The following is a 23,411-nucleotide window of genomic DNA, read 5'->3' as shown; positions in this document are numbered from 1 at the left end:
TTTTTTTATTCTCAACCATTCTGGTGTCTCCATTAAGTTGATTATTTTGAGTCGTTATCAGTGGTAAAAATTACAATACACTACCATTATGACACAAACCCTTAGAAAACTTCTCTTTATCATATAGGCACTTCTCACACTTTTAGGATTTTTGGCAAAATTCATGAGATACATTAATTGATACAGTTTTTGAAATATGTTTATTAGAAATGATAACTGTCAAACTTTAGACGGTTACCTATTAATGGAATATCTAAGATTCCAAATATCACATCATACATGGTGAAATATTTGCAAAAATTTGGAACTAAATTATTCTGAGGTAACAAAATAAAGGCCACTGATCGCTGCTCACATTTTTTGCAGACTGAAGAGCAATGTCAAAGCCTCAAATGACAGTGTGTCACAACAGTTGCGCTTCTTGAGACACTTTTCAACAGCCACTAACACATGGTCATTTCAACATTTAGTATTTCAGACTTTTTTCCATTTTTAAAACTAGTATACAAACTTATGGTGTACGAAATATCATTAACGACAAAAATGAGCTCCTGTCAAAGTTGAATTTTGGCAATTCTTTTATTAAAAATACATTATATATCTAATCTGTCAGCATATCACTAGATAACAATGACCCTAATACAGAAATGTAGACCAGAACTCAACTGGTAGTAATACTGATGATCTTCACATTCCATTTCAATAATAAGAAAATGCCTACGAACAGGTTACAGAAATGTTAAAATTTAACAAAAACTAGCATTTATTCTTGATAGCCCAAGAAATAAATAATAACACAAAAGAGTACACAAAATAATAATTTTAACACATTTCAGCTAATTTATTAACTGAAATGGGTACATAAATCAGAAAAACTCAAAACACATACATTAAAAAATTCATTAATACTGAAAAAACATTAGTTTTACTTTTGCACTGGGTGATCTTTACTGGTTAAACTCTGTTTCCATACAAAAAATTCCTCATTGTTTCTGCTGAAAATGTGGGTCCATTAGAGAAAAATATGAATTGTGCTTGTTAACAACACAAATTTTGTAAAACAAACTGTTTCACCAGGACATTGGTTGAAAAATAGGTGTAGTTTCCTGTCTCCTGATGTGTATTCAGCACAATTTTTATAACAGTGTACCTGATACACAACATTTCCTTTTTTTTTGCTAAGAAATAAAAATGCATGCCACACAAACAATAAACACAATACATGTACATTAACGAAATTCAAAATATATGAGAAGCGTACATTATTTACCAAGCTAATAACATTGTAACGTATGTATGTTACCAACAATTGTACTCCGAGGTAGACATAACTTATTGGAATAATTGTGAAATAATTTTTATATGAATAGAAAACAGTCACCAATTCAAGAGAAAACTAAAATTTCGGTTGAAATTTCAGAAATATATTTTATATAAACAGTATTATGAAAAAAGGAAAATGACTGAATTATTTCCTTTTTTAGAAGCTCATCCCCTGATAAAAATCAAATAAAGCAACTGCTATTGAATAAAACAATTAAAATGTAATACAGTTTATGATACATTCACAGCTGTTGAACTGTGATGGATATGTACTTGTATTTATCCCTTTTACAAATATACTTACACCATCAACAACACGTTATAAATGGCAGGACACTTTTATGACTTATTACCACACTTTACTTTTTATCAAACAGAGGCAGTTTTGAACGAACTGCTCCTTCACAAATCATCAATCTCTGTGTTGCATTAACAGTTCGTTTTGTGCACAAAGTTCGATCATTATGTGCACCAGGTACAGACCTCCCTTGATGATGAGAAGCCTGTTGTTGAGCAATAGCAGCCTTCTCCAAAGATTTTCGGAGAAGAGCAATTTTTGAGGAACGTATAGCATCATTCAAATTTGAGCTTTCCATACGACGTGCAAAGTCTACTGGTGAATTCCTGCTCCCACAAGTACCTTGATGGAAAAGCAGTTCTCTTTGGTGTTTCACAGAGAAAGATCCATCAGGTAATTCCCACACTGAAGTGCCTCTCTCTGCAGTACTTGACAATCTGGACACAGAGTTTGTTGCTGCACCACTTTGTTTTCTTTCAAAGTATTCCACTATTCTGCTTATGTGACGAGGTCGTGCACTGCAATTCCTGTCCTCCCAGTAGGAAATATCACTCCCACCTAAACTAGATATATCTTCTGAGCTGTCAGTATAGATGGATGATGACCGCTTCGCTGAATAAATAAGAGAATGATGATGAGGTGTACTACGAGCCACAATGCCACCAGGAGTACTGAGTTCATCAAAGTCACAAAGTTCACCACTACCTGATCTCAAAGAACTCACAGTAGTAGTTGAGTTTGCAGAATCATCCAACAGAAACAAAGATGACGCTGCTGAGGAAGACGAGAGTGTCGCTGATGAAGTGTTATGATGGCTACGGGGCACTGTGTGAATACTTCCAAATTCAGAGGGCAGTAACAAGTCCCCGGCCGTAATAGTAAAATCTTCGCTAACACTGCTAAAGAAGCCTGATTCACAGGACCCTCTCCGTCTTAATGTGGTTGGAAGGCCAAGTCCTCCACCAGGGTCCTCTGTCAAAAGGACACCGGCATCAGCAAGATTTAAGCTTGATGAACATACCCTGTGATTAATAAAGAGCGGTGTATGCTGAGAATCTTGTAATGTACAAGTCTCTGAAAGTGATTCAGACTTTGGACTCTCACTAGCTATAAACAATGGATGTGATAACATTAAATTAGAAGAATCCATGTCACTATCTTCAACAATAACACACTTCGTATTTATTTCAGCACAAGTTTTTTGGCTGTTTGATGTCACTTGATTTTTCTTTGGTATGTTACTTTCTTCATCTGAAGAAAAAGTGCTTGATGCAAGCCGAGGTGTTGATAAGTTTTTCATATTTAAGAAAATTCTTCTGCGCATCATTGTAGGTGAAGATGGCAGAGAAAGCGGTTGGTTTATCTTCTGAACTTTCAGCACACCAGTTGCTGAATCACTGTCATCTGGTGAGGATTGGACAACTGAGTCGCCTTTTATTCCTGAAATAGATGCCTCGTGGATGGAATCAGTTTCTGCTGTTGGTGTACTTGGAGGTGTTGGGCCATAGAATGGTGATGGCAGCTCGAAGCACGATGAAAACAAATCTCCTCCTGGTCCCGCCATGAATGAGCTAGAGCTGCTGCCTTTATTAAGGCCTCCCAGAATTTTCTTCACTCCTCTGAACTGGGACAGAGCAGCAAAGGGATTAGCTCGGGATGGTTTGTAGTGCGGGTCCTGCCGCACCATGCTCTCTCCCACATGCTTTGGCGTCACCACAAAATGGCAGCGGGCCTTTTCACTTGGTGCAGTATGCATTGGGAACACCAAGTTGCCAACATCTTCAGACCAAGATCGACGATGGCACACTGTAAAGGCAAAACAATTGTTAAACGAAATTGCATCTCTCAACACCTTAGACATAAAAATTTGACAAATATCAACTGAATGTCAAATGTTATTTCAGGTTTAGGATATTAAATTATTTTAAAATGATACAGTATACTGAATGAACATAGTAACAATGCATGCTTCATAATTTTTAGTCATTAACAATGAAAGCTACTTATACGAGCTAAAACTAACAATTACCACATTTTTAGTTCAGGGACAAAGAATCAAATTTTCTCTTTACAATAATGAGAAGTCAATATCTGAAGTGCTCCCCATTCAAATCCCCCCCCCCCTCCTTGCATACCATCACAACATGTACTTTTCTTCTCATTGTAAGTAAGAATTCCAAAGATTAAATGAACTCCTATTTGTCTCTATTTCCTTGCTGGGGTAGATGGAAACCCAATAATATACACTTTTTTTCCTTGCAACCTTTTTCACACATCACAAATATCATGTTTTGGCATTTACTTAGAAATCCATCCACTACCATAAGCCACCAAACAACATGATGGGAAAAAAGTATAGCAGCACAAGATACATTGGTGTAACCTCAACCACTTATGGTACTAACTCAGCTCCCTGTGAAAGTTTGGCCCTAACAACTGGCTGGTAGTAGACAGAGAAAACTGAAGGACACAAACAATAACCCTGAAAGAAGAAACTGATGCTAGGTAACTATTTTTCTTCTGCATTGCAAGAGAGTATTTACCACAAATGCCACAAGAACAAATAGGTGCAGTGAAGCTACAACAGACATGTTAAATTCAATAAACAACAGTTTACAACCTGATCATGGGTAAGAAACCTATATTAACCTAACTGTGTACTTCTGTATGTGAGAAATTTTCTTTCATACTGAATGTATTTCCAAGGCACATTTCTGAATGAATAAACAAAGTTCATTTCTGAGATCAATTTTTTTCTGCTTGAAACTGAGGGTAGCTGTATTTAACTGTTATTATCCCAACAGTATGATGCAATGTATCTTAACCAGCTTTGTTTTGCTGATGGCATTATATTGTTTGCCTTCACTGCAGCTAAACTTCAACAATGAGTGGAAGAAAATAATGGATCTAGTATGAAAATAAATTTGAAAGCAATTACAATATGACAAAATAATGTTTAACCTACATTTCGATAAAGGAACTCTAGAAACTAACAACAAAATCACAGACCCTGTTGACAACAATGACTTACTGACAATAACAATTAACAGACAAGTAGAAATGTCCAGCACTGTTTTTGGTAAACTAAACAAAATTTGAAAACTAAATTTTCAATAAGCTGTGAACAGGTTGTTTACAACCCATGTGTATTAGCTGTTTTCCTTACGGCAGCGAGTCATGGAGTTAATTTAAAAAAATAAAAACTAGGGGTTCTCAGTGATCAATGGAAAGATACAAGCTGGAAATTACTGTAGAAGTGACTGGGACTAATAGGTGGGGCAATCCAAGAGGTAAGAAAAGATAAATGGAATATGGATCAATTACATTAGAAAACACAAAGGGATAACAAGGATAACTGTAGCTGAAGATTGCAATGCAGGCAGCCTTTATCCATATATGATACTGATGCAGTTTTTGTTTCTGCTGCTGCTGGTGGTGGTGATACAGTCATACATGAATCTGAACAAAATTGGCTTGGGGTAAGCAATGATGAGTGTGGTATGGAGGCAATACATCATTTGTTGCCTCCATAACTATCATAAATTATGTAATGTTGGTCACCTTTCTTGAGCTGTGCAGCATCACGTTCTTCTGGAGCAGCTCCAGTTCCTGCACATGAAATAACCTCTTCACTTCGAGCACCTGCTACCGCAGGTGCTGCAGCACAGACACGATCTACTGGCAGTGAAGCACAGCCCAAGATTTGTATCTCCTGCTGTTCTTGTTGCTGCTTCTGCTGGAGTTCATAATCAGCAATGATTCGATTAAGACGGATAACAATTTCTGCGAAAGATGGACGGCTTTTTGGCTCAAACTGCAAAATAATAATAATGATAATGTAAATTATTAGGTGCAGCATACAATTTGAAATGTTAACCAGATACACAATTTACTCCAGTTAAAATTACCTGAGGAGATAATAAGAAAACCTACACCTCTTTAAGAACCACTGGTATACAGAGAAAGGTTTTCTGCTAGACATATTAAATTATATAAATGGTATAAGTGAGTTACCATTATAAATTCAGAACAATTACATCACAAATAAACACAAATGTCAGTGTCAAACATCAGTAGCCCATTAAGTTAGTCAAAAATTGCCATACTACAGATGCACTCATTTAAAAATAGAAAAACATTCCAATCTAGCATTTGGTACTGTTGTTTCCTGCCTCAGGTACCACAGGAAGATAGGTTTGTGAAAGTTGGAAAAGGAGAGGTCTCTCTGACTACAGTTTGAAGGGGACCCACATATTGTGAGGACAAGTGGAGAAACAATGAATGAGGAGGAGTCAGAGAGAGTAAGAGGTTGAAGATAGTACTTTGTTAAGCACTGTGACAACTGCTGTCTAGTGATGGTAGAAGGAGGTAGTATAGCTGGAATATGAGATACCTGACTGAGAGGTGGAATGAGTAGTACAGTTAAGAATGATAGGAAATGTAGCAAGTGAACTCTCCTTTGGTTCCAGTACAGAAAGGAAGACAGGTTATTATTCTTGACAGACTGAATAGATACCATACTTTCTACCGCGTAAAGGTCAGATGTACTCAACTGTGCATTATCTTACTTTCATTTAGTCACAGCCTGTCTAACTATAATCCCCCCCTTCAAAATTTTGATACATGAACTTCCATTTTTAGTTCTTCATCAGTTAACACTTATCTTTACATGACACCATCTCATCCAATTACAACAATGAAGTGAGAAGATTCAAAGCTTTATCATTTGTTTACAACAAAATGTAGAATGAAACTAAATACTTACTGTGCAACATGAGAATGCTAATTTTAGAAATTCTGGAGGGCATGGACCACACATTTCACTGAAAGCTAAGTAATCTAGACCAAAATTTTCCGTTCGTGGAAGAATGTCTGGATCTGCTTCAACACGGGCTATTAGTTCACAAAGGATTATACCATATGAAAATACATCAGACTTTTCATTGTACCATTGGCCTTTTAGGCATTCAGGTGACATCCAATAAGGTGAACCAACAGTTGGTAATCTATATGGACACCTGAAAAAGAAAAATTAGGTTCCCATGTAATGCATACTGCTTGTATTCTAACACTACAGCATACATCAATGAAATTAATACAATTTAATAAATATCACAGTGAACTTCTATAAATGACCATAAAATGCTATCAAGTAAACCTGTTCACATGATTTGAATGTGTGTGTTACAAGAAGAGATATGAAGTGTCATACTACAGAGGTGTCAACAGTATGAAGATACAAAAAGTCACCTCAGAGGTAGGAATGACATTTGCTTTACACCTTATACAAAATGTGTTCACGAAATGATGGGAAAAGCAGAAGGAAAGAAATATTAACTCACAACACCTTGTGGAATTTCCTTCCAAGTTTAAAACAGTGATAACACAGGATTCTTTCTAGAGATTAACTTTTGAATGCCACGCAGAGAATATAATGTTTCTTAATATGATCAAGAACAAGGTTATCCATATATCTCAACAATTAGTGACCTCTTTTTCTTCCTAATCTTTTACATTTTTTGAGTCTTCCAACTTCTTGCAAATGTTTACTACAGTTTCAATACTTCAACACCACTAACATCTACACTTCACAGTGTAACACATCACTTTTTGGTCAAATGTTTGAGTGAAGCAAAAACACAACTCCCTATAAATTACACTGTGTGTGTTTGTCCAAATTTTCACAGCCAAACGAAGAGTTGGAAACGGACAAATGGGGTATCAAACTGACCAGCATGAGGTGTAATGTAGCAAAAATATATTTAATTGCTTGGATGAATCACAGTAATTAAGAAAAAACATTATGACTTCAGATAAAATTGAAATATTTCATGTGAAGCTACTACTAGGTATGTAAATGAAGGAAGAGTCAAAAACTACTTCCTTTAAGGCCTAACAATATAGTGCATAAAAAGTTGCAATGGTGTGATATTTAACTGTTAAAATGGTTTCCTTTTGAATTAGGCACTCAATTCAGGACATTTCGAGAAGAGAAGATCCTGCAAAGATAAATGAGGTGCCAGAAATACCACACTTCCTACACACAACTCAAAAACAAAAAATAATAAATAAATAAAAACGAAATAAATAATAAAAGATCAAATATTTGGCAAAATGGTTTGTCTAAAAGTAAGAAATAAACCAGATTACAGAAACATTTGACATGCCTTTGAATTATGCTCGAAGTTAAATACAGCAAATGAGATGCCAATTGAGAATTTAAATCTCAATGCTTAAATTAGAATTTTAGAGAACTGCAGACTGTGCAGTTACTGTTCTATGGCTCCGATGTATTTCTATCATCTATGCCTGAAGTTGTAAAAAAGTTCCAACAATTTTTCAGTCTGAGAAATTTATCAATTATCTTGGAAGAGAATGTGCATTCTCTATTGGCACCTAATTTGCTGTCCATGATTGGACCACCACTGAAAAGCACATTAAATATCTACCTAATTTATTTTAAGCTTCATTTTTAGACAAATCTTTTGACTTTTTCTTAACAATCTCACAGAACTAAAACCAGTTGTGCTGTGATCTACAATGTTTAAAAATACTACTGCAGTACTTACATTGGATCTGGAATTTTAGCAGCAAGTCCGAAGTCACCAACAACTGCTATCATTTCACCTGACTCCTCATTGTTCTTTATAAGAACATTCTAAAACAAAGCAGAATAAATTATGAATGATGTGTGTCTCATGCACCATCACCGCAATAAAATAAAAATAGAAAGATCACATTTCTCATTAACTACACTGTACTGCCCAGTAACTGTTCAATGTCTACTGTTAAATAGATCTTTGCTGACATGTGCATTAGGAAGAATGATAATTCTATGTTAAGTTTGAGTGCTGTAATTATTTTATCTTCTGTCAGTAACATAAGGGTACATGCCTGCCTGAAATAAAAACCTAAAACCCATTATCATTCCTCTCATACTGCTAACATTAACTTTACAATTCATAACATTAACAATATTATGAAAAGCGTAGATTGCTACTCACCATATAGTGGAGATGTTGAGTCACAGACAGGCACAACAGAAAGACTGCTACACAAGTGAGCTTTTGCCCACAAGGTCTTCTTCTGAATTAGACAACAAATATTTTCCAGCAAATGCAACACATGCACACATGACCACTGTCCCCCCCCCCCCCCCTCTCTCTCTCTCTCTCTCTCTCTCTCTCTCTCTCTCTCTCTCTCTCTCTCTCTCTCTCTCTCTGTGTGTGTGTGTGTGTGTGTGTGTGTGTGTGTGTGGTTTTTGTCTAATTCAGAAGAAGGGCTTTAGGCCAAAAACTTACATGCCTAGCAGACTTTTGTTGTGCCTGTCTACGACTCCCCTATGGTGAACAGCAATCTTATTTCAACCTGGATTTTCCAGTATTCATAAAACTTTGTGATGCAATGTGTATTTATCCAAATTGTAGTAAACTCTTAAAAAAATAAAAAACGAAAGAAAGATTATTTAAGACTAGATGCCCATTGTTACAGTGAACCACTACTTTGTTTTGAGTACTTAGAAAGTGAACCAGTTTTTACGTGGTCACACAGTGTCAAACACAGTTACGGACATGAAAGGAAAGTAAATGTAAATGACTCTTGTACAAATGAAAATTTTCAGATTGAACCTGTAAGTTGCTGACAGTAAATGTCTAGGGGTGATTTCCGTACAGAAAATTAATAGCAGCTCTTTTCTGTAGGCTTTTACAACCAACCTACTGTTTTTTCATGATCTGTATACAGTGCTTAGAGGCAGTGAGAGATTGTTAATGTATAGACAGTGTTTCAGAAATTAAAATGGTATTCAACAAATGACATCTAGAATTATAAGAGAGAGGCTCTGTCAGTCTACCAGTTCAACAAGAGCTTGTTATTCCAGCCATGACTATTTCATTTTTTTCAAATCATCAAATATGATGGTTGCAATTCCTCACCTGAATAAAAGAGCCAGTGCATACACAGCCACAAGTTTTACTTCTCATGATGAATGTAGTTAAATTAAAAGTGAAACATGTACTGCTTGGGCTTTACGTCTAAAAAATTCTGACAAAATTCATTAATTCAGTCATGTGTAAAATGTCTAAAAATGACATAAAATTACGAATATGACTGAAAACAGAAATTACGAATATGACTGAAAACAGACTACACAGTTGTTACAAACAACACTGCCTAGAATATCACATGTCTTTGGCCTAGAATATCACAGGTCTTTGGGTAACTAACAGCAGAGAGAGGGTGCTTCTGTTACTGGCGACAGAAAGAGTACCTAATACTACCACATACACAATATCTTAAGCCTGCCCTTTACTATGTATGTGCATGAATTAATTAACTTTTGCTTTGCATGGGAAAAAAGGAAAAAATATTGTTTCTAGTAACAGAACAACACAAAAAATTGTGCCACAACTGATCAATACAGTAACACTTGAATTTGAATGACAGTCTTTAATATTTTATCTGTCAAGTACCCCTGCAAATTACAGTATAACTCTCATTCTATATCAACAATTGCTACTTTAAAACCAGTAACAATGGAAAATTAAGGAAATTTTGAACCTGATATTTAGAAAGACTGACCTTGGAAGTAAGGTCCCTATGGAAAACTCCCCGAGAGTGCAGATACTCCATTCCTCTGGCTATATCCAGTGCAAGCTTCATCCTTGTAAGATGAGGAAGTTCCACACTAGAATTCTGAATAAGCTGCTCCAAGCTGCCTCCATTGATATACTGAAACATACAATATTTTTTCTCTCATGTCTTGCACAGAATCTACCCAACTTATAACTTTCAAAATTAATACATTTTTTTTAATTAAAATAAAGATTGCAACTTTGAAGTAACAAACAGCACAGAAAGATAATCAACTGATCACACACTTAACAGAAAATGCTTATATTACTGATGATGCACAGCTAATAGTTATGCCAACATTCACAGGTAATGTTGAAATAACCACATCTCACAGCATTTAAGAATGTTTGCTAGGTAACATTACAGTTCTTGAAGTCAATATAGAACAACCAAAACAATTTAAACTTACAACAAATCACTTTACCTCACATATACCAATTACTTAGTCACAATTTACTCAGTAGAAGTTTTCTGCTGATAAATTATGCAAAAATGACCCAAATTAAAAGTAACTCTTATTTTATCAGGATGAAATATGTTGTGCAGCAAACTTTCCTAATATCACATTCATATACTATGGAAGTAGCTAACTCTGCCCTCACAAGTTCCTGTTAGAGATATGTAACATACCCTTCTCAGACAGACAGCTAGATTATAGGTTTGATTTTACTACACATTTTATCGGCTTTCTTAGTCACCTTCATAAGGTTCTGCCAGTATTTTTCAAATAAATGGAACTATTCCAAAGCCACTGTGACTGATAAGGAAAAACCAAAGAGAACATCAATCTATATGTCCAGAAGGGGATTCTAACCTTGCTCCTCCTGAAAGCAAGTCCAGAGCTGACTTTACAAATAAGAAAAAAATTTACGTGGAAAAATTAATACTTTTTTGTTCTCTACTGTTTTAATAGTTATTTACGAAATACATTTTTCAAGGGGTAAGATAAAACGAAAATACTTTATTTCTTAACACTTATAATATAGAGGTCTAACATGTATCTTTTTCCACTGAAATTCATGACCACGAGTTGACATGACCTGTATGATCTGAGATGAAATCAGACACATACAAAGTGAAAAAACTCTTATAGCTGACCTGGTCTCACACACACTAGTTTCAGTTGGTTGTTTCAAACCGAAAAAATCGAATAAAGGAAAATACTATCGACTGGCCACCGTCTCCAATACCCAATTATCATCAGAGCTATGGTGCGTGGTGTGGTGCCAAACGGTTACGACCGTAACGAGCAGCCACGTGTGTGTACTACCGAAATCTCCTGAAGAGGTTACAGGAAGATGTCATGACAAAGCGTCGGAAGAGGTAGCTGTTAAAGGGAGTGTTTTTGCTCCAGAACAACGCCCCACTTAATTTTGCACTGTGCGCAGTCAACATGCAGACTTGTGGGCTATCAAATTCTCTCATCCCACGTGGCACACACACAGGTCTTCCTCTTTCCTCAGATGATGAAATCATTACTCGGCACACATTTAAAGAATGATGACGAGATGATTTTAAAAGGTGGAACGTTCCCTAAACAGCTAAAATGCAGACGTCTTCTACGTTTTCGTTGTTCATGCAGTGAAACTTCAGCATCAAGCATGACATTTTAATTCATTACTTCTTTACTACCAACTCTATTCGCAACACAATTTGCAGACAGTATTCATTTATACTCCTCAATGTACCTTCAAAATTATATCATTGTACGACACACAGTTCGGGAGATTGATGGCTTAGGCATTCAGGCGCGTGAGAAACTTGCTTCTGCTTAAAATGGAGCGCAAATTATCCACACCATATTCATCCAGTGTCTCATAATGTGAGCACGCAGCAACTTCCAACAAACTTTCGGCACAGTTTCAAATCTTTTATAACCTTGTTCTCGCTTACATGCTTAACGACAAATATTTAACACACTACCGGTAACTCATTTCTAAAGCAATCAGTACATACAATCAATTTTATACATGGAATAGAAATTCTCCAAAGCATCAGGGGTTTACTGGTATGTTCTTAATTCTACTTAAACGAAAATCAGATAACAAAAAAATGTGACCTAGTCACACTTGCTTTCATCTGCTTTCCTTATTCGTATCTGGGGAGTTTTTCAGCCCAAAACTGGGCTACGTCCAGTGCTTCCCCACTGTAATTCACGACGGTACATATACTAGGATTGGTCCGGAGATGTTCCATATACTGATATTCACCACGGTCACTTCTGTCGCCTTACGAATCTGTACGGCTGCACTTAATCAGGTGTGCCTTCACTAATGGTACTACGCCCATTCTGGCATGTTTCAGGTTACTCCAAATATTCTATCTCAGGTTCTCGTCACTGGGAATCTACTGTGCTGGGGGGTCACTAAGTCCGGTGTTCAGAAATCTCTTGTGGGAATGAAGTCTTCTAGGTCAACAGTAAACGCCAAATTGGTACATCAAAGGCATACTTAAGCTTCTATTTGTTCGTGATCACTTGTACAGTTTACTGTGCAGCATGGGTTTCATGCAAACTGTTACTAATCAGTGTGTTTCATTTAAGCTTGAGTAGAGTATTTCAGCATGCATTGATCTGGACCACACCGGGCAAGCATATTCCGCCGTGTAGAAGCCTCAGCTGTGATTATCAGCACCTTTGGTCTAGCTCTCCATCTGCTGTTAGCCACTTTTCTCACTACGACTTTATGAAGGGTCTTCTCGCAGAGATGTTTGTACGACAATAACTGGTCTGGTACGACGTCCAGGTACGATGATTTATGGTTCAAATGGCTCTGAGCACTATGGGACTTAACTTCTGAGGTCATCAGTCCCCTAGAACTTAGAACTACTTAAACCTAACTAACCTAAGGACATCACACACATCCATGCCCGAGGCAGGATTCGAACCTGCGATCGTAGCGGTCGCGCGGTTCCAGACTGTGGCGCCTAGAACGGCTCGGCCACTCTGGCCGGCTACGATGATTTACCTGCGTGTTCCAAGGTGATACCATTCCAGGTTGCATTCAGCAACTGTTTTGCTTGTTTTGGACGAAAAGGGAAGGCGCCGACTTGGGTCTTTAAGGGATATGGTTACGTTCGTTCTACGACAGCGTGCATTTAAATCCCAAAAGCATTAAGAGACTGTGCAGTAAACGGATGAAGTAGTAGAAAAATGTTTCCCGAAACACCTGTTTTCATTTTGACGTTAACCAAAACAAAGGGTCCAAGCTGTTGTCAGGAAACCATGCTCCACTACATCGCAACATCTCCACATGTGGCAATGAATATTCACTATCTGGGGACACCAACGACATCTAATGAAGGTGCAGCCATTCAACAAATAATTAACTCCCTTCTGGAATTAACTTAATAGCTAGTTTCCGATAAACGGCTGATATTTTTTAATGCTATGTCCTGGCGCTTGAAGACAGACGGCATTCTTCGCGTACCTATGCTCTGAACACGTCAAGTTATACACGAGAACATCAATGCACACATTTTTACTTCCAATCTATGGATGAAAGCATTCTCGATCAGAAAAAGCAATACATGTAATGACTAAGAAAGTGTTACCAGACTTCATTATTATTAATAGGCGAACATTTCTTCCCAAGATGAAAACAGTTGCACAGCTTTTCGATCTGATCTCTGAAAATCTTCTGTGATTTGCATCGAGAAAACGCTTCACATAAGCAGTTTTCAACTTAAGATCCACAGAATAGGACCTGTACATGGGAAGCATCTCATTCGATGTTGTACGGAAACTGAGGCACTATTTGTCACTACGTAACCCCACCGAAAGTGTCAAAAGTGCCGTAGAATAGTAAACACGTTTTATTACTTATGTAGTCGCTAAGTTCTTTTTTTTTTTTTCATTTTAGTGATCCAGAACAGTTGTCAGAAATAGGCTACAAAAGCAACATGCCACGTCATCTGACGGGGAGTCATTAATTACGTTTCTCACATCGTTTTATAGCAACTCCCGAACTGATCTCTGGCTACATATGTATGATCGATGGATAATTAGCTCGTTTCTATGCTATGCATACGACGGAGGTGGTGACAGTTAGAGGCAGCCGCGCCCAATCTTAAGCCCTAGTGTTACCCAGTGACTACCAGAACAGATCGGAGCTGCTCAGCATCTGAAGGTTGAATTGCGACAATATATCTGCGTAAACAAGTCGTTGCATTCCACAACTATATCTGATAGATAGAGAGATTAACCTTCCTCATAGCTGCAACGAAATTATACTGATACACGAAGCTGTATCTTTTGATAACGAAAGACTCGTCATTTACTAAAGTAGGCAAATTGACCCCTCGAAACAACCGTAAACGTAAACGAAACTGTGGATGTGCCGAGTTTGTTGCTTGAAACACTGGGGTTATTCGAACGCCGAACTGTGTTTCTTTCTTATTAATAAAAAATGCAAAGGGGCTAGAATCAAAATTAAAATGGGAATAATTCAGAAGAAAATGAGTACATGTTGCATGAAGAATTTTCACAGAAAGCATTTTGGAAGTAAAAGTTTCGTGACGTAAATCGATATCTGAAATGCTACAACAGGATACAGAAATTTCCTAAGTTTATTAGGTGTCGATGACCATATAGCCAGCAGTGTTTTCACAACTCTTATATATCATGCACGCCAAACAGCACTATTGGCACTGACCAATTGGGTCGGCACATTTCTCATTCAAAAGTAACAGAACATACAGTTTTCTACGAAATTAAGTCGATTTGAGGTTCTTTTCTCCATACTCCATAGCAAATTATCACAGACCATTAATCCTATGGCTCAGTTATCTGCGTTGTAAAGGTGATAAGGTGAATTCTCGGTTGACAAAGAAAAAGTGCGTTACCTTTTTGAGACAAGAAAGGCACTTATTTCTCGATGTAATAACCTTTCGACACTTGCATTTTATCCAGGGTTTTTTACACTGACGGGTTCTTTTCATGATACTGATAGTTCTGCAGAATACCCAAAAGCAGCTGTCATTAACCACTTCACTAGACTCAATACGTCTTCAAGTTAAAAAATTCGCCAGGTGAGAGTCTGACTCGCGCTCTGAGGGTCCGTAAAAAAAACTTTATTATGTTTATAGACAGTCCATAAATCCAGGGAATCGAGAATCTAGGCGATTTCTGCCTCTTATCAACATTGATACGGCAAGATATCGGGTCCCGGGCGTTCCAAGACTTTCGAGAATGTGTTAATTTTACGTCTGAAGACGTGCAATTAATGACAACAGAAACATTTTTTTCGTGTGATAATTACAAATCAACAACGTTCTGTTTTTTTCCCTTTACTTGTACTGTGAAACCTTGCTGCTCCCGAATTTCATGAGTCTAGGTCAACGGGAAGTACCCTATATTGAGAATAAAAATATGTGACATAAATGGCCGTCTTTTGATCTCTTTGACTTAAAGCTTACATTTATTACGCCGCCAAGGAACCGCAGACCATACAATGGGACATAAGTTTCAACTTGATTACGTCCACCCGTTCCTGGGAAAAGGGGTTTTTAACTAACATACATACAGACAGACAGACAGACAGACAGACAAAGACAGACAAACGAACAACAAAGTGATCCTATATAGGTTCTGTTTTTACCGACTGGAAGAAAAGTAGAAGTAGATGAGAATTAAATCAGGTGAATAAGGATGATGTTACAAGAATTCGTTCATCAAATTCGTCAGCTGTCCTGCTGACCAAGTACTTTTTGTGGAAAGGTACATTATTCTGATGAAAGATTACACTATTCGTGCCACGTTTGAAATCCAAGCCTCTTCTGGGTTATTTTTCTTCTAGTTTGCCTAGAAAATCTGACAAACATTGACCGTTAATCATTTCAACGTTTCAAAGGTAGTCCGTAAGTATTTAAACCCCAGAAAATAATTGGCCATAATCCTTCCAGCAGATGAAATCAACTTCAGCCTTCTTGCTCCATAGCCATCGACTCTAACCCACTGCTTCCATTACTTTTCGTTTCTGGTGTGATGTGGTTCAACTGCGTCAGATTAAATTATGAAAAAGAAAGAAAAAATGACAAATATCATAACATTGCTAAGAAATAAACCTATACGTCTTTGCATTTGCTTGTGATCATCTTTAAGAGGGTCGCTTTCGTATTCAGGTAGCTAATTCTTAACTGTTGAAAATTGGGAGAAGAGACTTATAAACTTCCATCAACAAAAAGTCATTTAATGAATCACAGACATAAATATAAACAACGACGCCGTTAGTAGCCCTCATCCATTCCCCGCTACTCCTGGTCATATTTCTTGAAACATCCCGCCATTCGTCTCAAATGAATTACGAATGACCGTACGGAGATTTGAAGTTTGGACAGTTTACAATGGGAGCCCACTACATGCAAAAATATCGTTTAAATTATATAATCGAAACTAAAACTCTTGTTCCTCAAAATTGCAAAATGCTGCTACACAAAGTTATTGCAAACGGTATTGTTAGAAACTGTGAGGAATAGCAATGGAGGGGCATGCAATAGCGATGTAAGTGATTGAAACTGAAAGCGCGAGCAGAAACTGTTTTTTCTCCATTGGTTCAAATGCGTCCGGTACGAAAGTGTTTTAGATGGGCTACATTTAGTCGACCCTCAACAAACATAACGGCAGACAACATGGAACAAATGCGACAGATGCTGGCATAAAATCGGCGTACGTCGGGGGGGGGGGGGGGGGGGGGATTAGAAAGAGCACTGGTAACTTCTTTCATTCACGAAGCTGAAGGTGAGCTGGAAGGAAAGATGAATGGGAACTCCTGGAGATTTCACTGGCACCTCTGGCGGAGATGCTTGCCTTTTTTCCTTCGACCATCAACAAGGGCGATGGATATCTGATCAAGAGTCGGCCGCAGTGTTCAAATTCCTGCACATCACATTTCGACGAACCTCCAACGCCTAAGCCGTTAGTGTGAACGCTGCAATCGATCCCCAAAATTGTTTTCGCCGCCATTTTCCTACAATCTTATAAATTTTGCCAAAATACACTGTGGCAAAGGTGACTACTTTGATACTGCATAAATGTACTTTATTTGTATATTCCTTCTTTTGCTTTTTTTAAACCATACACGCCGGCCTCTGTGGCCGAGCGGTTCTAGGCGCTTCAGTCCGGAACCGCTCTGCTACGGTCGCATGTTAGAATCCTGCTTTGGGCATGGATGTGTGTGATGTCCTTAGGTTAGCTAGGTTTCAGTAGTTCTAAGGTCTAGGGGACTGATGACCTCAGATGTTAAGTCCCACCGTGCTCAGAGCCATTTGAACCAAACCATTCACTCGACTGCTTAAACGGAGTTCGCGGGTTGCTCCTAAACGCTGACCACATGCTGGAAAAATATAGCAACAGATCTATGCGGTGCTTAACAGACACTGAACCGTCGAACAATATAAATCAAAATGGAATATGCGGAAGTTCACTTTCAAGCTCCTCGAACCACTGTAGCACGATTCTGACCTTGTGGCACAGACAGTTAACATGCTGGAAGATGACATACCAAGTGTGGAAGACATCTAGCGTGAAGTGATGCAGGTAGTCCGTAACAGCATTCTGTTACGTAATCCACAGCCCTCCAGGCGCCTTGGAATACTACCACAGTTCTCATGGAAGCACACACGATGTCCTCCATAGCATATCACTACCGCCACAGGCCTGCGTCCGTGGCACGGTGCACGATACGAGCATCCGTTCGCCTGGAAGACGAAGTATTCGGTCACGAACTATGAACTGATGTAACAAGAATCGTGATCCATGCGACCAGGCGTCGAGTTTCCAATGACTGCGGTCCAGTCTGGATGATCCTGTGCCCACTGCAGTCTTAACTGATGTTGACGCTGGGAACACGAATGGTTCGGCTGCTGTGGAGGCGCATGTTGAACAATGTGTGTTGAACGGTGTGCTCCGAAACACATCTGCCCGTACCAGCAGCAATAGCTGTACAGTATACATATTCCTCCGTGAAAAGTTGCTGTGTAACTACGAATTTGCTTTGTGCTCTGTCGTCGGATTAGTCACAGATCGCCGCCTATCCTGCTTGTGAAGAGCGGCCAGACCCGCGACCTTCACGTTCTGTGAGGAGGGGAGGACGTCCAACATCTTGTCGCCTACTCGTAGTCTCACCGCCTTTCAACCATTTTCCCTAGGGGCTAACGACAGTAGCAGGCAAACTACAAACCAGCTGTACCGTTTCCATCATGCTTGTTCCAAATCGTCTTTCCTCTGTCAAAATCGCTTATGTCAATGGATTTCGGCATTTGCGGTCCTTGAAGCGTTAAGTGTCAGCAACGCCACTAGGTGGCATTCAATCTCACGGTGGGCAGTCGTCATAATGAAACTTCCTGGCAGATTAAAACTGTGTGCCGGACCGAGACTCGAACTCGGGACCTTTCCCTTTCGCGGGCAAGTACCCTACCAACTGAGCTATCCAAGCACGACTCACGGCTCGTCCTCAAAACTTTGCTTCTGCCAGTACCTCGTCTCCCGAGTTCGAGTCTCCGTCCGGCACACAGTTCTTATCTGCAAGGAAGTTTAATACCAGCGCACACTCCGCAGCAGAGTGAAAATCTCATTCTGGAGTCGTCATAATGTTTTGGATCATCAGCATACGCTACGATGTTCTTCCCTCTACATGATCACAACTGAAGGTGAGTTTCAAACGTCCTAAAATGCCAAAATGTTATTTGTTTCGTTACTCGAGAATGTTTCGTTAAGTTTATGTTTCATACGACGCAGCGTTACACAGCATGAAGCGCTGCGGACCTCAAATATCAATCGCGCCGCTTGTGGCAGGTAATGCTGCGGCCACTGCCTGCCCGCTATCTGCCCCTGCTGTCACTGCAGATGACAGCTCTGTGGCCACAGAGGCAACCAAATTGTAGCCACCGAGATTAAAGACGCGTCCTCTGCCGATGGCATACTGTTTACATAGTCTATCGTGGCCGCTGGCCGCAACTTCAGAAAGGTAATGCTTGCTCTCCCAGTTGTTTGACTGTCTGTCTTACAGTAAACCCCGAAGAGTATACACATTCTTTCGTGGAAGGCTGTGTAGGTACCGATATTGCAGTGAACGGAGCACGTCATGTTCGAGAGTGGAACGGTGGAGGAACAGTCAGACTGGTCCAAACACTTGAGTATGAATTTCTGAATAGTCGAGTGAAGCAGAAAATCTTTGCGATGGCGAAGATTTGTCCCAATAAATTGTGACTGAAAAAACTTAGTGAAGTTTTTCTCGAGTTATTAAACACACACACACACACACACACACACACACACACACACACACACACACACACAAGGGGAATTTTCCGAATTTCCTTTTAGCTTTCCTTTGTGTCTATATTACTTTCGATCTCTCGAAATGGGCTCTTTCCACTCGGCGGACAAAGTTGTTCCTGCCTTCCTGACATTTTCTGCAACGCCAACTGCCTTGTCATAAATTTTACGCCTAAAACTTACTCTGCCTTGTGTGTCAAATTGTGTTACTCCTGCTTGTTTCAGATAACGTTTCACTGCACCGATTTATTATTATTATTTTCTTTCTTTTCTCAGACGTTATGTCTGGTCAAAAATGGAAAGTGACGCGGACCTTGATCAAGCGTGACTTCTTTTTAACTGTACGGTATATGTTATATTGCATTTAGGAACTTTCGGGTAACTGAACATGTATCAATAATTACGGATTTCTGTAGTTGCATATGTAAGTTTGGATGTAGCAGTATTGCATTGATGTACTGGTGGATATTGTGTGGTATGACTCCTGTAGTTGATAGTATAATTGGTATAATGTCAACTTTATCCTGATGCCACATGTCCTTGACTTCCTCAGCCAGTTGGATGTATTTTTCAATTTTTTCTCCTGTTTTCTTTTGTATATTTGTTGTATTGGGTATGGATACTTCGATTAGTTGTGTTAATTTCTTCTTTGTATTGGTGAGTATGATATCAGGTTTGTTATGTGGTGGTGTTTTATCTGTTATAATGGTTCTGTTCCAGTGTAATTTGTATTCATCATTCTCCAGTACATTTTGTGGTGCATACTTGTATGTGGGAACGTGTTGTTTTATAAGTTTATGTTGTAAGGCAAGCTGTTGATGTATTATTTTTGCCACATTGTCATGTCTTCTGGGGTATTCTGTATTTGCTAGTATGGTACACCCACTTGTGATGTGATCTACTGTTTCTATTTGTTGTTTGCAAAGTCTGCATTTATCTGTTGTGGTATTGGGATCTTTAATAATATGCTTATTGTAATATCTGGTGTTTATTGTTTGATCCTGTATTGCAATCATGAATCCTTCCGTCTCACTGTATATACTGCCTTTTCTTAGGCATGTGTTTGATGCGTCTTGATCGATGTGTGGCTGTGTTAGATGATACGGGTGCTTGCCACGTAGTGTTTTCTTTTTCCAATTTACTTTCTTCGTATCTGTTGATGTTATGTGATCTAAAGGGTTGTAGAAGTGGTTATGAAATTGCAGTGGTGTAGCCGATGTATTTATATGAGTGATTGCTTTGTGTACTTTGCTAGTTTCTGCTCGTTCTAGAAAGAATTTTCTTAAATTGTCTACCTGTCCATACTGTAGGTTTTTTATGTCGATAAATCCCCTTCCTCCTTCCTTTCTGCTTAATGTGAATCTTTCAGTTGCTGAATGTATGTGATGTATTCTATATTTGTGGCATTGTGATCGTGTAAGTGTATTGAGTGCTTCTAGGTCTGTGTTACTCCATTTCACAACTCCAAATGAGTAGGTCAATATTGGTATAGCTTTTGTCTTGTTTCTTGCTGTCAATTCTGTTTTCAGTATTTTGTTAGTCTTTGTCTATATTTTTCTTTTAGTTCTTCTTTAAATTTGTATTATCTATTCCTATTTTTTGTCTGTATCCTAGATATTTATAGGCATCTGTTTTTTCCATCGCTTATATGCAGTCGCTGTGGTTATCCAATATGTAATCTTCCTGTTTAGTGTGTTTTCCCTTGACTATGCTATTTTTTTTACATTTGTCTGTTCCAAAAGCCATATTTATATCATTGTTGAATACTTCTGTTATCTTTAGTAATGGGTTGAGTTGATGATTTGCTGCTGCCAGTAGTTTTAGATCATCCATGTATAGCAAATGTGTGATTTTGTGTGGGTATGTTCCAGTAATATTGTATCCATAATTTGTATTATTTAGCATGTTGGATAGTGGGTTCAGAGCAAGGCAGAACCAGAAAGGACTTAATGAGTCTCCTTGGTATATTCCACGCTTAATCTGTATTGGCTGTGATGTGATATTATTTGAATTTGTTTGGATATTAAGTGTGGTTTTCAATTTTTCATTACTATGTTTAGGAACTGTATCAATTTAGGATCTACTTTGTATATTTCCAATATTTGTAGTAACCATGAGTGGGGTACACTATCAAAAGCTTTTTGGTAATCAATGTATGCGTAGTGTAGCGACCTTTGTTTAGTTTTAGCTTGATATGTCACCTCTGCATCTATTATCAGTTGCTATTTACATCCTCGTGCTCCTTTGCAACAGCCTTATTGTTCTTCATTTATAATTTTGTTCTGTGTTGTGTTATTAATTTCTGTGTAATGACTGAAGTTAATATTTTGTATATTGTTGGTAGGCATGTTATGGGGCGACATTTAGCTGGGTTTGCTGTGTCTGCTTGATCTTTAGGTTTCAGATAAGTTATTCCATGTGTAAGTGTATCAGGGAATGTGTATGGGTCTGCAATGTAACTGTTAAATACTTTAGTTAGATGTGAATGTGTTGAGGTGAACTTCTTTAGCCAGAAATTTGCTATTTTATCTTTTCCAGGGGCTTTCCAATTGTGAGTAGAATTAATTGCTTGGGTGACTTCATGTTGCAAAATTATCACTTCAGGCATCCACGGTATCATCTTGTATGTGTCTGTTTCTGCTTGTATCCACCGTACATGCCTGTTATGTTGTACCGGGTTTGACCATATGTTGCTCCAGAAGTGTTCCATGTCTGTTATGCTTGGTGGATTGTCTATTTTAATGTGTGTGTTATCTATTGTCTGGTAAAATTTCTTTTGGTTTGTGTTGAATGTTTGGTCTTGTTTCCTTCTATTTTCACTTATTTTGTATCGTCTAAGTCGTTTGGCCAATGCTTGTAATTTCTGCTTCTTTTCATCTAATTGCTCTATCGCTTCTTGTTGTGAGATTTTACCTAACCTTTTTCGTTTTTTTCCTGACATTTCATTTCTTATAAATTGTGTTAGCTGTCCGATGTCTTTTCTCAGTTTTTCTATTCTGATCTGTAGCCTGTGTTGCCATGCTGGTTTTGTAGGTTTCTTCTGTGTGTTGGTTGGTTCTGATCTCTGCCTAGTGTGTATATTTAGTGTAGTGAGTGCTCCTATATAAACCAGTAGTTGTAACTCTTCCGTAGTTGTGTTTTCATTTATTTTGTTGTGTATGATTGTGTTGATAGTTTTTAGTGTTGTTTCGACTTGTGGGTTATTTGGCGGCCTATGCAAGAATGGTCTAATGTCTGTATTTGTGTCTTTGTATTCTATATATGTCAGCTGAAATTTCTCTTCTATATCTAACATGTGTGTCACTTCGTGTTCTATTTGTGCTTGTTCTGGTGGCTGTCTTAAGATTTCGTTTTCCTCTGATTGTTTAATTGATGCATGTTGGTCTTTGTTTGTTTGCTCTGGGATGTTTGAGTCCATTACTGTATTTTCTTCTTGTTCTGATTGCACATTATTTTGTTCCAGTATTTATTGTACTTGTTGTTTGATGTTTTCTAATTCTGACTGGGGTATCCTGTTATTTTTGATTACTACACGGATCTGATCAGCTAGTCGTTGTTCTGTTAAAAATTTTAATTCTGGGTATCTGGTAATAAATGTTGTGTATACTTGTGATCTGTAAACAGTTGTGTTGGTTCCTAGGTTTGTTGCTGGTAACAACAGAACATGAGGTGTCAATTAACTTCATCTCACCATCTCATCCTCTGTCTTTGTTTTCCTTCTAGGGTGGTTGCAGGAAGCATATCACACTAAAAGGGGGGTTAGCCCTATTAGTGGTTTGTTCTTTTCGTCGCCTTTTACGACTGGCAGAACATACCGGAGGCCTATTCTTTTCCCGGGCCTCCACGGGGTTCATTATTATACTCTGCAAGTTTCGTAAAATT

General features: G+C 38.2%; 1 protein-coding gene across 1 annotated transcript in view; it reads right to left on the bottom strand.

Annotated features, from left to right (window-relative positions):
- Positions 1–560: 560 nt before the first annotated feature.
- The window catches only part of LOC126178199 (uncharacterized), a 281,149-nt gene continuing 258,298 nt past the window's right edge, over positions 561–23,411 (bottom strand). The window contains exons 4-8 of the mRNA XM_049924513.1: positions 10,202–10,351; positions 8,191–8,279; positions 6,387–6,639; positions 5,183–5,435; positions 561–3,427 (exon numbers count right to left, since the gene is read on the bottom strand). Coding sequence (XP_049780470.1) covers positions 1,683–3,427; positions 5,183–5,435; positions 6,387–6,639; positions 8,191–8,279; positions 10,202–10,351 — 2,490 coding nt within the window. The 3' untranslated portion in view covers positions 561–1,682. The remainder of the gene's footprint in view (positions 3,428–5,182; positions 5,436–6,386; positions 6,640–8,190; positions 8,280–10,201; positions 10,352–23,411) is intronic.

This window comes from Schistocerca cancellata, chromosome 1, assembly GCF_023864275.1.
Source record: "Schistocerca cancellata isolate TAMUIC-IGC-003103 chromosome 1, iqSchCanc2.1, whole genome shotgun sequence".
Classification (NCBI taxonomy): domain Eukaryota; kingdom Metazoa; phylum Arthropoda; class Insecta; order Orthoptera; family Acrididae; genus Schistocerca; species Schistocerca cancellata.
Note: the sequence above shows the minus strand (reverse complement) of the source record. Positions and strands in the feature narration are given on the sequence as shown.